Raw genomic sequence first — 17,360 nt, forward strand, 5'->3', positions numbered from 1 at the left:
ATTAGTAAATAAAAACATTATAATTAATGCATTGCTATCTACGCTTGGCGACAGTTCTAAGTTTTTGCATACACTTCTTTGGAATTTCCTATTTAGAAAGAGGTCAATAAAAATAAATTTAAATTTTTCTAAGCCAATATTTCTTTGTATTCATTATCTTCTTCGGGACTTAGAATACTATTTACATACTGAAAAATATAAGGATTACTGATTCTCTTCTCACCTTTTATATTTTTTTACAGCTTCACATTTAGAAAAAAAGTAAAGTAGTGCCTACTTTTTTCAGATGAGCATCAAGTCTAAGTACCAAATTAAGTATCGTAGACTGATAGTAACAAACACATTTCAATACAAATTCCTTTTATTGACTATCAATTAAAATCCAAGGTCTAGACTGGAAATCAAACCCAACAACACAATTTCTATTTAGATTTGCAGGCCTCGCCTCTGACCGCTCAGCTACTATGGTGCCTGCTTCACATCTATTTCATCTTAACCTATAACGCTTTCTTTGATGTAATCAATGAAGATAACAGTAACTATAGCAAAAAAACATTCCAAGTGCAGAGCAATAGAAAATGCAACGCACCCCTCCAACAGTAGTCTCAAGTTTGATCTGCACCATTTGAACAGCTGTAATTTTGCTGATGGTGAGATTAACCATTTACCTAAATGTTATAACTAAAAGGTGACAATCTGAGGCTACTGATGTATTCATCACTGATGTTGTTACCTACTAGATTACAGTAGAGTACCTAAACTTTACATCCTTCAATACAGACTGAACAAAGCGTACTGACTAGTAAAGTTTGTAACTTAATGTTTACAACATACTGAACGGGTAACTAGCGAGCAATACAATTCTTGACTAAACAGTTATTGATGAGAGAACTCTCTGACAGGACGTCCGCTAATTGCTTATACATTGACATCCATTTGCATACTGTAGACTTGAGTATTTCCATCGTCTAAATGAATTTCGTAACCTAACAAAATCAAATTGTGATTAGTTGACTAATGATTATTTTAATTTAAATTGTTTTTACATAATGCTTCTTAAATATAATAAGAAATTATGAATATTCAACACAAGCGTAAAGTAAAGAGTACTATTTTTTCATTCTCTGTTTTCTCCAAACCTATTAAAATTGCAGTTCTTACACTTTTGAATTAAGAAATCAGATCAGTTAACTATAAGAAATGTAAGCATTGATTTTTCAAACTGTCTAAATGATGCTCTTACAGCCGATAACAATATAATTCTTAACTTTCAGAAAATCATTATTTTTTCTTCATTGAAGTCTTCCCAACTGTTTACAGAATAAGTGCGTTCCAGGTGTGACATTAAAAAAGTGGAATTAGTCTTCACTACTGAAATTAGAAGCCTCAATGATAACTAATGGCCACTAAAGAAAACATGCTTCCATTAAAACGTATCTTTGCCAATCTTAGTACATGAAAACATAGGAATTGCCACAACTCACCACAGAAATAAATTTCAGAAATTTTAATATGCATTCCATACACACATTTCCAAAACTACACCTAAATCCAAATTGTTAGCCATTTTAAATGGTTTGATATATTGGAGTGGAAGGTTCCGCATTTATTTTTTGAGAATAATAATTAAAGTTTCCTCTGGAATACTTGAAATTCTTGAACCAATTGGTTAAAATTACAGCGATTATACTCTCCAGACGTTATAGCTTTAGTGTAACTATATAACGATAACACAAAAATGGCAACCTGATAAGTTTGACTGTTTGAGAAAGATATAATCATTAAAATAAAAAATATTTCGGAACAATAAATCAACAAAAAATTGAAAATCTAAAACAATTTATCTTGAAAAAGAATCTTATAGAAAGATCATTGTCTACCCATCTCAAAGACCAATGAAAAAAAGACATCCATTTTTCTCTAACCCTCAGCAACAACTTCTTTTTCCTGAAATTTACTCCCACAGGAATTGGATCAATAAAATAAATTACGGAGAAAATAAATTATTATAACCAATAAGGTTTTACTTTTTATTGCTATAAGAGGATTTATAGTTATAATGGTAGATTTTCTAAATTAATTGGTTTTTACCCTGCAATATCTATATGTTAGGAAATCTTTTGGTGGCGAAAGATCTCTAAGAATATGTTTTGAGACCAAAAATCTAAGGGTTATAGACAAAATCTAAAATAAAAAAAATCACAGAATCTTAAATGTAAACACCAAAGGTGGAAATCAAAAGATAAAGGTTTCAATCATATCTTCGACAATTAAAAAAGTGCACATTTTCTTTTTGTTTTTCAATTTCCCCAAACATGGTTCTTTTAATTCACTTCGGTTATAATAAATGACTAATTATTACATTCGATTGAAAATATGATACTAAAAATTGCAAATATAATTTGCACTACCTAATATGTTTTACATTTATTTGATACATTAAAAAAAATTAACTTACGTAGTTTTTGGATTTCGTGACTTTGAGTTGGATTGTATTATGAAGATAACATATTAAAGAGTGTTAGAAGCTGTTGATATAATTAAAAATCTGCAGTTGAATGATAGTGTGGGAAAAAGGTAGTGAAAAAGATCTAGGAAATATTGTCTACTTCAGGAGACGTCACTGCCAACAGTGGAGTGCTAGTAGAACGTTCTAGAATCTAGACAGGCTGCTCGCGTGTCCATTACAACTTTCAGTCCTCAAACAGATCCAGTTATCTCCCTCAATGGCTATCCTCCAGTAATAGAAATTTTTGCAAACACTAGTTCATGCAATAGTTATGTTTAAAACCAGTAACGCGATACACCAATTGCTGTTCCAAGGCTGTTTGGAATAAAAAAAAAATTGGCCATCAATTTTATATTTTCCACCAACTAAAGTTTAAAACAAAGAATCATCAAACAATAAAATAATTTAAAATACACTACAGTACAAAATGCTAATGATTTTTGGTTCTTCTGACAAAATAATAAAACCCATTCTAATGTACATATGTATTGTTGAAAATGTTACTGTTTTTGTTCAAATAATGAATTTAGGGGACTTCTCGTCATGGATATTTTGTAATAATATTATTTTTTTTTAAAAAAATCTGCTATGAAACAGAATTCCCTTACTGCATATATTCCGAGTAGTAATAGACAAATTTTTAACATTATGACTCCTTCATTGCAACAAAGAATGCAAGCTGAAGAAGACAAAATCAGAGCTTGGGACAAATCTGAGTTCATTATCATTGAAGCAGCTCGCTTTGTCTTCTTCAGATAGAACGAGTGACGAAAATTTAAATTCACACGTCTTTTTTTATTCCTACCCAAATCAAATAATATGATTTTTAATAGTAGAACAATTAGCAAGTTTAATGAAAATCTTCAAAAAAAACTTAAAAATCTATTCTATTAGGTTAAATCACACTTCCAAAATCTACCTATTTTCGTCAAATTCAGAATATCTAACATTGTGATTAAGTAATATGTAAGAGGGAGGCCAACGCTTGCATTTCACTAAGAACTTATAAAAGAACAAATTTTCCTTTAAAAAATATTTCAAGTAAGCGAATAACGATGTAACCGAAAATTAGAGAAAATCATTAAAAATATTTATCAGAAACTCTTAATACATATATTTACAAAAAATTGAAAAAATGAATTTAAAAATTTAAATTTTGAAAATTTGACGACCATAAACTTACTAGACGAAAACGAAATAAACAATCTGCAATTTGTAACTAGAGTTTAATGTATCTATTATTAAATTAACGATAGAAGAGAATTAGTAAAAATTTTTAAGTTGTAAAAATTGTAAACAGTGTAAGAAGGCTGATGTTCAACAGTCGATTTTTGGATAAAGGGGGACCGTATTGTTGCAAAATATAAATAAGGATAGCTCTGCCATTGAGTTTAAAGGGGACTATGGTATGAAGTAGGGAGAATGTCTTCCTTCCCCAACAGATGTTTCATCCCCTTGATTTTGCATTTCCCTCTTAGGATACACCTTTGGTGTACATCACAAAATATAAAGTTTAGCAAGGGCAATTAAGCTAACACAAATGAATGAGCAATGAAAATATCTTATGTGAATCAAACCAATCTACTCTCACTGAATTTCCTAGTTAATATCCTCAAAACAATCATTTTTATAAAAATGAGAATATTAAATAGGTTGTCTGAAATTCTAACAATTAATTATGAAATAAATTATTTTAGAGAGAAATGGCATTATGAAAATTGAAGAAAATATTTTTGCTAACTTGTATATTATTGCCAAGATTTGATAAATCTTAAGTTCATCTCTATAGCAAAACAAGGAAATAGCATTATAATAATCATAACGAGGTTAAAACCAAATAAAATGTAGCAAAATTTTCAGAAGAGATCATGGGTAAAGACGGAATTTGAATAGTTAATCCTTTTATTTTTCAACATCTTCTGTTGGTTTTTCTTGTTTTGGATTAGTTAAGAAGGACTTAATGCGTTTACGTCAAGTTTCCGCCTAAAATAAACGTTTTAAAGAGTCCGATAAAGTATTTTTTTGTAAGTTGTTAAGTGAACACATTATCTCAAAAACGAAAAATCAAAGGAAGCTTTGATGGAAACTTTGGTAGTAACTCAAAAATGTAACTTCCTGTTCTGTTTTGAAAATTTTGGCTCATTTGAATAATTTAAAGTGTTTTTAAAAATTAAATATTTACTTAATTTATGGCAAAAGACTGTGTCATTCTTTTAGTTTTTTAAGAATGTTCCATTGTACTTTAACATTTATCATTTTCCCATTTTTCATAACTAGATTTCGGACGATTCAAACTAACTTCTTTTAAGTTCAAACTAGGGCATAGCGGTACTGAGATGGCTCAAAAATGAATGCACTGAGTGAAGGCTTTGTACAATATCTAATAAAAGCTAAATATTTGAACGATGGTCAGAAAAATAAGCCCTTTCCCTTAGGTATAACGGTACTACCTTTTTTTTGTATAAACTTCTATAATAGGTCCTCACTGAGTTACTTTGAACTTAGTAATAACTGCACTTATTTAAACCGGCCATTATTTTGAAAAAAACATTTTTCTGGGCAAATAATTATTGTCTTGCTGTTCGTAAGTTTGTGATCAAAATTTGTAACAGAAATTTGGAGGGGAAGAGCGCCTACCAAGAGAAAGTAGCGAGCTTAACGCACCAAGTAGTTTATATTGAGGACCCTTCAAAACGAGTTTTGGAAAAACTATAAAAACATTTTACTATCACAAAAAAAAAAAATAAATAAATAAACAAAAAATGACAGAAATATAGAAGGAATCACGGAAGTGTTTCACAGGGTATAAAACATTCGTCGCCAAAATTTCAAGAACTTTTGTTTTTGATCAAATAACTAGTCACAACGTTCTATCGAATCTCTCTGACAATTCATAATGCTATTTTTTGCTTCTTTTTTAAAATTTAAATCTAAACGATTCACATTGAATCATATCTTATCAAATTATATGGCTTCAAACTCAAGGTACAAACATTAAAGGTTAGTTTGTTCCTTTTAAAAGCTTAAATAAACTTAAAAATATTATGTTTCACAATAATAAAAAAAATGTTACATTTTTGTTGCAAATTGTTAGCTTTGTAATTTTCTTAACTTGCCTTCTCTTGGCTATTTCTCACTCACTCCCTTCGTACGTTGCTCCATCGTCATCAGCTGTGTTTGTATTCAGGCACTAAAACAACTGTGTTGTGGAGTGGGAACATCATGAATTTCCTGAATAGTGGGGGATTCATTTGGCGGGAACATGTCTCTGGCGGTAAAAGTTGTAGCCATTGCTATGTTCAGTAGTTGATGTGTTCTAGCTTTCAATAAAACTCAAAATTGTTCTTTAAGAGAGCTTATTTAACCTGAATTTGTTTTTTGATCATATTTTTGTGATAATTTCGACCCGATAATTAGTTGTTAAATTTATTTGACTAACCTCGAAGTTAAACAAGGTGGGTACTATTTAATTAATAATATACTATAAGGTAATAGTACTTCTCCGTGTACACTCGGCAAAATTATTAGCATTTGTTTTTTCAAGTTATTTAGCAAAATGTGTATTATTTACTTTACTAAGTGACTTCTACCGCGTTAAAAAAGGCTTCAGCCTCAAATAAAAAGAATTAGCAAATAATTTATCAGTTTTCTTTTTATACAACAGTGTTTTATAAGAGTCAATAATTATGAAACTTCTTAAATATGGCATTTTAGATCAGATTCAATGTTTATTTTGCAGCCATCACAGAGAACGAAATGGCTGATGCACTGTCAACGCCAAAGCGTGCATCACAGTGCGTACTTCAAGAAATACATCCATACAATGATACCAGAAGAAGCTTATTTGAAAAGGGCGATTCAGATTTAAGCGATATTTCGCCATTAAGTAGGACATCCAGTGAACTTCTTTCTCCTGTAAAAATATCACCAATTCCAATTGTGACTCCTCTAAGGTAAGAGTAATTTCAATATATCAGTGAGAAAGCAGAAAGTACATTTTTTAATTGAATTTCTCTAGGGAATTCGTGAAAGTTTCCTCAGGAGCTTAACTTGAGAATGAGGGAGCACTGTTTCCCAGCTTCCTCATGTTCGCCATTAGTGCTGATCCCTTGTAGTTCTGTTACGAAAAAGGTCCAGATTAATCCACCATTCTTTTTTTGCGAGTTATCACATCTCGATTTCATGGTGCTAGACATACCCGCTTTTGGACACATTATGGAGTCCCATAAGAAAATTTAAGGAATAAATATAAAATATTGTAAGAATTAAATTGACGAGTTATTTAAATTCATTGGCGTAAAATTATAAAAATCTTCCAACCGAATAGTTCTTATTTCAAGTACTTGCAAAATTGTTGAAAGCAAAGTGAGTTTCTTTTTAGAGGGATATTTAATTCGGTTTTATGGATCTAAAATCATATCCTTTCGGACGTATGAGCGGTTAGCCGGACAAACCACTCGAAATGAAGTTTGTCAATCTTGATTTACCTGAACAGTATTCATAGGCAATTTAATTGCATCAGCAAACATCAATTGCTAAATGGGAAATTTCTTTGAGTTGAAGAATTGGAAGTCAAACAAATTTCTTCGGAAAATTTTGTGCCCTTACCCCGAAAATTTGTTTTTAAAATTTCTTTTTAATAAACTGAATTATAATTATATCATTAATAACATGAATTAATGGTAATATCTCATCATAGAATGCGTGGTGTAAAGCCTCTATCACCAGACCATGGACTCATAAAGCCGAGTACTTTTTATGGTACTAAATCACCAACAAGAATAACAGATGGAGCGGAAATGTATAGGCAAATAAGAAAATCAGTTCTAGAAAATAGGTAAGTAAACATTTTTAGTGTTATTACTTTTAATTTAAAATTCAAAGAATTATTCAATATTATATTTCTGAATTATTGCAGCAAGGCTCGAACTTGCCTTTTTCTTGATAATTTGCCACGAAATAAGAAAAGATCACGATCATCTGGCGACCCAAATAAATCCTTAAAACAAACTAGTAAAAAGATTAAATTGCAACCAAATCTAAGACATGATGTTAGAAAACCGTCTAAGAGGGAAATTAGACAGCGCGAAATCCTGAAGAGGAAAAAAGCGTTGAAAGAATTGAAAGAAAGGAAAAGACAGGAGAAATTAGAAAAACTCCATGAAACTAAGCGGAAGTACAGCTGGGAAATTTTTAATACTAGCGAAGACTTGCATAAATATACTTGGCGAAGGTATGTAAAAACGATAATTTCTTTACTGCCTTATTTTTCTATTATCTGCTGATTTGATAAAGTCCATTTTGGTGCCATTATTCAGCAGTTTTTCTTTTCAGTTCTGTCGTTATGACACCTCCACGTTCAACTAAAAAAAAACGTTTGCTCCCAAACGACATTTTTATGTCTCCACAAAAGCCAGATACCACTCTAACCAAAGAGAAGAGTAAAGAATTAGTTGTAAAAGAAGAACAGAGTGATATCCTAGACGAATTCAAAGAAATTAGAGAGGGAGTTTTAGACATGATGAAAGATGATGAAGAAGATGAAGTTTCTCGGGAAGTAAGCTATCTATTGGACAGACTGGGGAAACCAGAAGAACCTGATGAATCTGTGAAAGAAGAAAGTAAAATGATTAAACCATTAAACCTAGGTAATAAAATTGTTCACATTTTTTGTTTCATTAATTTTTTTCAGCAAAATTTCTTAAATAAGCCATTTTTTCCGTCGGATAGCCGGAATTTTTAGTGATTTCACAGGTTAACTAATACGTTCGTTAATTCTAAGCAGAGTTAGATGATAACTTAAATGTCTCTTGTGCCCTGGATCTTAGTCTTTCATAATTATGCTTTTTGTTGATCTGCCCGTACTCTTAATTCTTGTTTTGAAAGCGCTCATTTACTGGGCAATCTAAAAGAATGTGCTTCAGATTATTACTGTTTTTAATATTGCCTGATCAGATTGGTTATCACATTTTGGGTCTCTTCTCAAATGATGATGCTGTATATATGTACACTGTGTGATCATTGCTGGAAAGTTCATTCTGTTCGGGTAGTTATTTCTATATTTCATTCTATCAGCGCCCGCTCTTACTGCTTACCTTTCGAGAGTTGGAATTCTCTTGCATTTTATTAGGAAAACTTAAGAGTGCTGCAATATTGCAGCAAGCAGTGGTTTATTTGGTAGATGGCTACTAAGTTTTATTGGCTATTTTTCATCTTCAAGCTTGAAGTCAGTTCATTTAAATCTTGCATGCCTTAATGAAGTTGAAAAAAAAAATAATAATAATTTCTGAACAAGACACGAAATTGGTTCCTTATCCATTTCACCTTTGGACTATCCAATGATTCATTTTTTTGGACATAAACTGCCAGATGAATTTAAAATTATTGTTTAAAACGTATAAAGGTTACAGGTATTAAATTTATTTGCAGTTAATGATGAAAATATTGACCCAAGCACTCCTCCAAAAGAAAAATGGTTTCCGGTTTTTGATAAAACTCCTAATTGTGGCATTACTCCAGTTCCAAAAGCTACTTTGTAAGTAAATTACTTTTCCATTAGTTGACAATTCTAAATATTAGAAATATTTTAATATTGATTTTGCTCCTTCATTGAAGTAAAATGAAAATCTATCTTTTATTAAAACAATTATCAAAATTTTAGAGAACTCTCTAGCCAGAAACCGAAGTTAGGGATGGGATTAAATCAACTTCAGTTAGATGTGGGGCAAAATAAATTGAAGGAAGTGGAATGCGCAGGCTGCGGACTAATGTATGTTCAAGGGAATCCTGAAGATATGGCAGAGCATGAATTATTTCACTTTAAATTTAAGGAATTGCATTACAATGTAAGTTGAAACTTATTTAACATAAAATATTTATAGAAACCTAAATTTTTCTTAACTATTCTGTTGGAGATTTGAAATAACATCTTTTCAGTTCTAATGTGTAGAATAAATCGGAAGAATTCTTGTTAAATTTTATGAGCCTATAGTTGGAAAACCTAGAGAATTTCTCTATGATTTTCAGCATCATTTTTTGCGAGCACATGCCGCTCCCAAAATATTTAGATAATTTTTTTGTACCAAATAGTGGACCAAACAAAACTAGCGTATCGTTAGGGATGTACATCTATAAAACTATTGTGATAAGAATTTAATAAGTACATACTTGATTTCATTGTTAAATTCAGAATAATGTTGAAAGAACCAGAAAATTGCTAACTGGAGAACAACCTAACAAGAGTTTAGTGTTCAGATATTAGTTATTTAGTTTTTTTCTCTTGTTTAGGGATGGAAAAATGAAAGAGTTGTACGTAACGATGGTGCAAATAAAATAGTGTGCGTAAGAGATACAGATTGCAGGCAGTGGTGGAAAAAAGGTACAAATGTTTTGGAAATAATTGATTCTGAACTTGGGTACCCCCCAAACGGACCTCAAACTACTCAGGTGAGAATTGCTGTGATTGTTTAAAACTCTTAGTTTCGTAATTCTTAAAGGAGAGTGTTTTCTGAATTTTAAAGAATTTTTATGCTGCTTTTTGGTCCTTGGAATAAAAATAGTTAACTTTCCCAATTTTTAAATCCTACAATTTAATATTTTGAAAAGTATTCAATAGCTTTATAAGTTTGTCTGAGTTCACTTTTTGTTTAATGTCATCTTAACTTTGCATGATCCAAGAAGTATTGTGATACTGGGTTTGATTACCGGTTTCTAGCTTTGAATTTATTTATTGCTATAAAAATTGTCCTCTGTCGAATTAATTTTATTGTATTTACTCACCTAATTTTTTTCTATCTAGATTTATATGTACATATGTGGAAAATTTATTCGCGGAGTTGCCGCTGTATCTTATCTAACAAAAGCTCACAAAATGTTGCACATTGAGGGAAGCGACGATGTTGGTTTGTGCAGTGAAGAAGAGTATCCAGTAAAATGTCTTATTTCTAGAATATGGGTTGACAACCATTTCAGACGTTGCAATATTGCGACCAGTCTACTTGATAGTGTAAGGTTAGTAAAGCATTTTGTTTCACTTAGTGTTATATTTAGATGAGTATCCTATTTAATCTATTTCTTTGTGAAATTATTAACAAATAGAAAAGCTCACTTTCCCTCACCACTTATTATGGGTAACTCTTGCAATTTGAGAATGGATGATTAGATCTCATACTGCTGCCTTGCCTAAAAGAATTTGTTTGGTTCGGTTCAGTTCACCTTTATTTTATTTGGGTCGATAACTAGTTTTTTTAGATTCTGTGTTCAAACTCATCACTTTTAGTTAGTGCTCTATCTGTGTGACTTGAAAGATCAAGTGTCACTATTTAATTTTGACTTGCACTGCCCCATACTACTTAGATGTATAATACCTACAATTTTGTTACGAACATTTCTTCTAATTAAATAAGTAGACGTTATTTACATTTTTAATTTACGAGTATCATATGAGCCTTTTATTTTGAAAGAGGGGCAAGTCCATTTTTTGTTATTGCGAGCTATTTAATGTTTAGCGGTTCAGTAAATTTAAAAATATTGGTAAATATTAATAGACATATTTTTTGTATGTGGTATTAGATAATGTAAGTTTATAATCCAATAGTGTTTACAGTGCTGGCTAAGAAAAATAAAGGTTTTATAACTAAATGGACTTGCCTCACTTTCAAAATTAATGAATTATTGTAATCGTTGATTTATATGGATAATACTTCAGTCGTATCAGTCTTTTTTTTAACAATAAAAACAAAATACTAATCAATAGTTCAACTATTCTTCAGATTCTGATTCCAAGATTCTTCTTTTATTACCGATTGCCATGGGTCTCATTACTACAAACATAATAAAAATAATAAAGTTACTTGCAAATGAGGATTTTATTGCCCAGAAAAGTATTTTTATTTTATTTTTGTACCTACCAAATTCACTTTCAGATGCATCAGAGTTATAATTACCGTTGAAATCGGTTTCAGCCATTTTTTCTTTTTATAAAATAAACCACCATCCGTTATTAATTTTCAAATAATGAAACTTTTTTCGTACACCGAGCACAAAACAACACAATTTACTTGATAGCCGATAATATCAGTCGAATGTTATACAATTTACAGTTTTTCAGAGTGTTGCCAATAGTACTAAAATTTCCCGGTATTGGTGTTATGAAACACAAAATTAAGATGTACTTATTATTATTATTAAATAATAATAAGTTTTATGAAATATTGTACAATCACTGATTACCAATATCAAAAATAGATAGATAAAAACAACCTACTTTCAGACATGTTGTTAAACCATCACATTTGCTTCAACATACAGCAACCGGAGTTAAATTTTGCTGTACTGTTAAATAATTTCAACCTAAGATGGACTTAGATTAAACATATTTACAATATTGTTAAGAGTTAAAACTTCCATCTTCCAAATATTAGGATTCTGCATTTTTTTGACTCTAAATTGTTTAAAGTTAAAGAAATCATACTAAGTTTATCTATAATTACCATTATCTTCAATTTCATCAAAAAATAGACTAGCCCCACTTTCAAAATAAACAGCTCATACATTCTGTATTGTTTTAATGTGATACATAAATATCACATAAATGATGTATTATTGAAGCTAATTTAATGCGTCTTTCTGTTATATACATATATATTTTATACTGGGTGTTCATTTTAAGACGGCTCAAATGCATTTCATGCTTAAACGGTTAATCTGAGCGAAAAATGGTAGAGGAAAAATTTGTTGCCCGTCACCTCTAGTTTCAGAATATGTGACTTGATTTTAGATTACTGCCCGCATACGCGACTGACGCGCGACCAAAAGTGAGGGTTCGCAGTTGACCCCTATTTTCATATACACAGTTTTAAAGAGTATAAAAAGTTATGAAAGAAACTGGAAACCGCAATTCGATATCTTCAAAATTAAAGGTGCTAGGCCATTTCAAAATCTGGTAATTATTAATCATATTTCAATTTTTTAACTTGTTATCAAAGAGAAAGAAGAGCACGCGATAGGACATTTTTATGTATCTTTTCATCCCCTTTCTACTATAAAAAATATTGCCAAGGCAGTAAAGCTAGTATTTTTCTTAATATCGGGAAATAAGTCGTTTTCCGAGTGATTTTTCTAAGAAAAATCAAATGTTAAGAGCTTTAGATGTTCTCAAGCAAACACAAAATGGCTAAAAATTAATTTTACATCTGTGTCAAACAAGAAGGTTTAATAATTATTTGGCAATTTCCTCTGGCTCGCAAGCCAGGTTAGCCTGGAGGTTATCAACTGTTCTCTGTATCTCAGGAGGCACCTTTGAAGGCACAGTACATGCTACGGAAGTTGTGTAAAATGTATTATTTGATAAATTAAGGAATAAGTTTGATCCTTTACATGAAAGATATTGATCACTTAAATATGTGGCAGGAGGTTTCCAATTTTTTTGGTAATTAAACGCAACTCTCCCAAAATTACCAAATAATTATTAAACCTTGTTGTTTGTAACTGATGTAAAATTAATTTTTAGCCATTTTGTGTATGCTTGAGAACATCTAAAGCTCTTGACATTTGATTTTTCTTAGAAAAATCACTCGGAAAACGACTTATTTCCCGATATTAAGAAAAATACTAGCTTTACTGCCTTGGCAATATTTTCAGTAGAAAGGGGATGAAAAAATACATAAAAATGATCTATCGTGTGCACTTCTTTCTCTTTGATAACTAGTTAAAAAATTGAAATATGATTAATAAATACCTGATTTTGAAATGGCCTAGCACCTTTAATTTTGAAGATATCGAATTGTGATTTCCGGTTTCTTTCATAACTTTTTATACTCTTTAAAACTGTGTATATGAAAATGGGGGTCAACTGCGAACCCTCACTTTTGGTCGCGCGTCAGCCGCGTATGCGGGCAGGAATCTAAAATCAAGTCACATATTCTGAAACTAGAGGCGACGGGAAACAAATTTTTCCTCTACCATTTTTTTCACAGATTAACCGTTTAAGCATGAAATGCATTTGAGCCGTCTTAAAATGAACACACTGTACTATCATTCATGAAAATCGGTTCGCGCGTTTAGGCGCTACGCAGTTTACAAAAAAGGTAACAACAACAACAAGAAGAAGAAGAAGAAGAAGAAGAACAACAACAATTTCTGAAAAAGCCGTTTTTGCTCATTTTCAGCAACTTTTTTCTCGAAACCGATTAGATCTGGGTTGTTGCAAAAAAATTACAGTCATAAAGGAGGGTTTGCCCTTTATTTTAAAGAAAATTTGGGAATTTTATCTTTAGTAGAAAAAGAGAAAAAAATTGTCAAAGTTGGGTGTTTTTCAACGTTACGCTTTTTCGTGCACTTTTTGATGATCAACCCTTATACAACTGTCCTACCGGACAGTTTTAATACGGGTAATCCATTTAAAACGCACCAATCGCTAATAACCTTTTAGGAAAGCGAAATTTCGAAAAAACCCACGAAGTAAACTATATGTTTTTTTTGGTCTTGTTTTAAAATTTTCCACCCCCGATGCTGTATCTTCATTTTTGGCGGAGTTACGGCCAAAAACCCGATTAGGGTTTCATAAGGACCACTAGTTTTGACAATGATTATGGAAACTACATAAAATACTGTGAAAAATGACGCTAACCCCGTTTCGATATCCCTAATATTAGTTGAGATATTTAAGATCAAATTTACAATTTTATCTATTCGTGAACGGTTTTCGATATTAATTTTCCACCAGAAATACACGTTTTGGGAGGTCCTCTGACTGCCAAAAATGTTATTGGTGGCGCAAAGTAAAAAAATAATAATAATTGAAGATTTTAAAACATGTAGTATAATGTACATTTTACGATAAATACATAAATAAATGGTTGTGGGTGAATCAGGATAAATTTGTTTTATCATCAAATAAAAGTAACCATCACATCATTTTAATGTACTCAGTATGCAAGACTTCTTGAACTGTGATTACGGTAAGAATATCTTGCCAGGGTGTTGGTCTGATGATCAAGAGCGTGGTTTTGTAAGTGGGAGTTCCCCAGTTCGAATCCCGCGTATGACTACACTTTATTAAAAAAGTGTAATGATTTTTTAAGTAATAAGAATGATGCGTACGCGGATTGGTGCGTTTTAAATGGATCACCCTGTATATATAACAACAATAATAAAACAATAAAATAAAATACACATAAATAAAACAACTCTCCACATATATTTTTGTATGACCCTGGTTATTACATTTTTCTTAAATGTCGGCATTCCGTGTCCATAGTTCACTATCTCTATTCTCACTCAATCCATGACTTTCCCTCCCCTCCTAACTTCCCTTTTCCTAGTGTTCCGGTCGTAAATCCTTACTAACAATTTTTCCCCTAAAAAAGAATTCCTTTCTTGCTTCCTTCCTGAGAGTACGGCAACTGCTCTGAGCATACTTCTTTAGTTGTTTATCCTTACTAGAGCCAATACGTTGCGGATATTTTGTCCAAACATGAGTGGACTTACTCGTCATTGCGGTCGGGGTTTTGTGAAAATACAGTAAAAAGTGAGTAAGTTTGGAGTAGAGGTCTCCTTAGTCCAACCTTACTTTTTTTTTTAAATATGTGACGTACGACTTTCTTTCCGCTAATCATTCGAAGCTAATTGCTACTGGGCATTAGGTATGTGGTGAGTGAATTCCAATAGCTTTCAAAAATTCTTTGAATGCCAGAGAGATATAACTTCTTCCATTGCAGGTAACTGTAACAAGTATTGTTTCGGCAATCCAAACCTGGCCAACATTTCTGTAGTCGGCTAGATTTCTACCCACTTAGAATAAGTGTCCAATATGCATAATAGATATCTATGTTGCTTCTAACATTGACTAGTTATTTGTGCTGTACTTGATTAGCGAAACATATTTTTCAGTCTTTTGTTTTTTCCTCTATATTTCTGTCTATTCCATAGATGCAAAATTCTTTATTTTTTTTATGAATGAGCACCAAGACTCAGGATCAAACACGTCTACCTGCAAATTGATTGATTGTTTATCTTATCGCTGCATTACTCCAAAAATGACATTTTTGTCTTGTTTTCTGCACTTCGCTTATAGCGCTACTTCTGTTTTAGAAAATAAACAATATTATTATATTTGCAAAAATTTTAATTTCACATTCCTATATTTATTCTACATTTGTTAAATTATCATCTTCATCCTGAATACCTAGCACATTGCTTGTTTTTTTTTTATCTTATACCATAAGTAAATGGCAATATATGTGTATATAAGCTAATAAAATATGTACATAAATCTTTTATATTCAAAAACCTTTATTTATTTTGTTTACTTTTGTAATTAGATGCAATTTTACTTTCGGCTACATCCTCAAATGTTCGGACATGGCGTTTTCTTCACCAACAGAAGATGGGCGAAAATTTATCGAAGCGTATACGAAGACTAAAGAATATTATGTATATACTTAGTTAATAATTATAATTTTATTGTTTATTATATATTGGTTTCGTTTCATTTAATTGATATTTTTGATTATAAATTTGTATATGTATGTTGAACACATTAATAAATCAACAACTTTTCCTTTTGATAGAACAAAATAAAATGTTTGTCCTACAGCTTTCTGACTTACGGATTATCAACATTTGCTGCAATATTGGAAATATAATTTAAAAAAAATCCTGCTAAGGTTAAAAAAATTAGTTGTATGTATTGTGATAGTTTGCTTGTAGGGGGCTGTATTTTTTTTTAATATATCGTTTGTTTATTTTGGCTATTTCCGGTTGTGAAAGACAATTCGTAAGGAATGTTTCTGTTTCACCTCAAATGTCTATATTTATATACTGATAAATTTAAATGTTTACTTCCATCTATTTTTATGTGTGGAATTGTTACTACATTTGATTAATAAGTTCTAAATATGAAAGAAACACTTACTTAAGGAAATTAATTTATACTTTTAAATGAAAGGAATGTTTTCTGAAAAGTTGAATATTAAAATACGACTTTTTTTTAAGTAGACTTATGAAAAAGGTACCTGCATAGTTAGTATATTTTGTATTTTTTCTTCATAGTATTTAATAACTTAATTTAAATACAGTAACTTGTAAATTTTGTATTTAGCTCTTTTAAAGTTATACTTAAAAAACTAAACGAAAACTAACTTAAGAAGTGTTTAATTTTGTATTTTCTATTTTTAATAAAGTTTTGTTGAAAATTCTGGATTGTAAGTTCCTGCTTTTGTTTATTGCTACATAAGAGACTAGACTGCTTATGCATTCAACTGCGCGCTAGTTTTTTTTTATTTTAATATATGGGATGTTTTCTGATTTTTTTTTTAATTAGCCTAGTACAATGGTCAATAATGGTGATTAACTTGTAAGGATAACATTATCAAGATGAAGTGAAATGATTCACCATGTTGCGGCAGGAAATAATTTTGGTAAATGAAAAGGTTCCCGAGTTGATTTTACAATTATTTTCTTTAAAAATTGTATGCTCATTGCAAATTTTTAGTTCTATAACTTTTGTATGAAACATTTTCCTGGAAAATGTAACTTTAGATTAACGCAAATCTGGGAGAGAATTCGGTTAAGCTTCTCTCTTATGTACAATATAAAGTTACAGTACGTTCCAAATTTGAAAAGATCGGATGAACGGAAGTACCATTTTGATAGATAAATGCAGAGGGTTTTTAGCGTCATTTTAATCCTAATCCTAAATGGAAATCGTAAATATATTATATTTTTAATATAATTTTAAAAAAAAATTAAAAATTTCGATCAATGAAGTTACTGCAAGAGATTTATTGTATTATTGTTAGCAAAAACAAGACAGTACCTACAAAAAAAAAAAAAAAAATGAAGAAAACGC

At 30.8% G+C, this 17,360-nt stretch overlaps 2 protein-coding genes across 2 annotated transcripts in view; one reads left to right on the forward strand and one right to left on the reverse strand.

Moving 5' to 3' along the window:
* Positions 1-17,360, reverse strand: part of Cow (Proteoglycan Cow) — a 290,331-nt gene that overhangs the window by 9,719 nt on the left and 263,252 nt on the right. The window lies entirely within an intron of this gene.
* eco (Establishment of cohesion) lies at positions 5,732-16,717 on the forward strand. The gene is made up of 10 exons (XM_074133233.1): positions 5,732-5,964; positions 6,249-6,462; positions 7,209-7,346; positions 7,428-7,742; positions 7,844-8,157; positions 8,939-9,044; positions 9,171-9,354; positions 9,797-9,955; positions 10,308-10,519; positions 15,832-16,717. Exons 2-10 carry the CDS (start codon positions 6,266-6,268, stop codon positions 15,953-15,955), a joined length of 1,749 nt encoding a protein of 582 aa, XP_073989334.1. The 5' UTR covers positions 5,732-5,964; positions 6,249-6,265; the 3' UTR covers positions 15,956-16,717.

The sequence above is a fragment of the Rhodnius prolixus genome, unplaced genomic scaffold, assembly GCF_049639745.1.
Source record: "Rhodnius prolixus isolate KJV_2025 unplaced genomic scaffold, Rpr scaffold_10, whole genome shotgun sequence".
NCBI lineage: Eukaryota > Metazoa > Arthropoda > Insecta > Hemiptera > Reduviidae > Rhodnius > Rhodnius prolixus.

Excerpts from the sequence above, each read along its gene's own strand:
- eco (XM_074133233.1), top strand. The coding sequence starts at position 6,266 with ATGGCTGATGCACTGTCAACGCCAAAGCGTGCATCACAGTGCGTACTT. Across the intron at positions 6,463-7,208 it reads CCAATTGTGACTCCTCTAAG|AATGCGTGGTGTAAAGCCTC; the intron begins GTAAGAGTAATT and ends ATCTCATCATAG. Across the intron at positions 10,520-15,831 it reads AGTCTACTTGATAGTGTAAG|ATGCAATTTTACTTTCGGCT; the intron begins GTTAGTAAAGCA and ends TTTTGTAATTAG.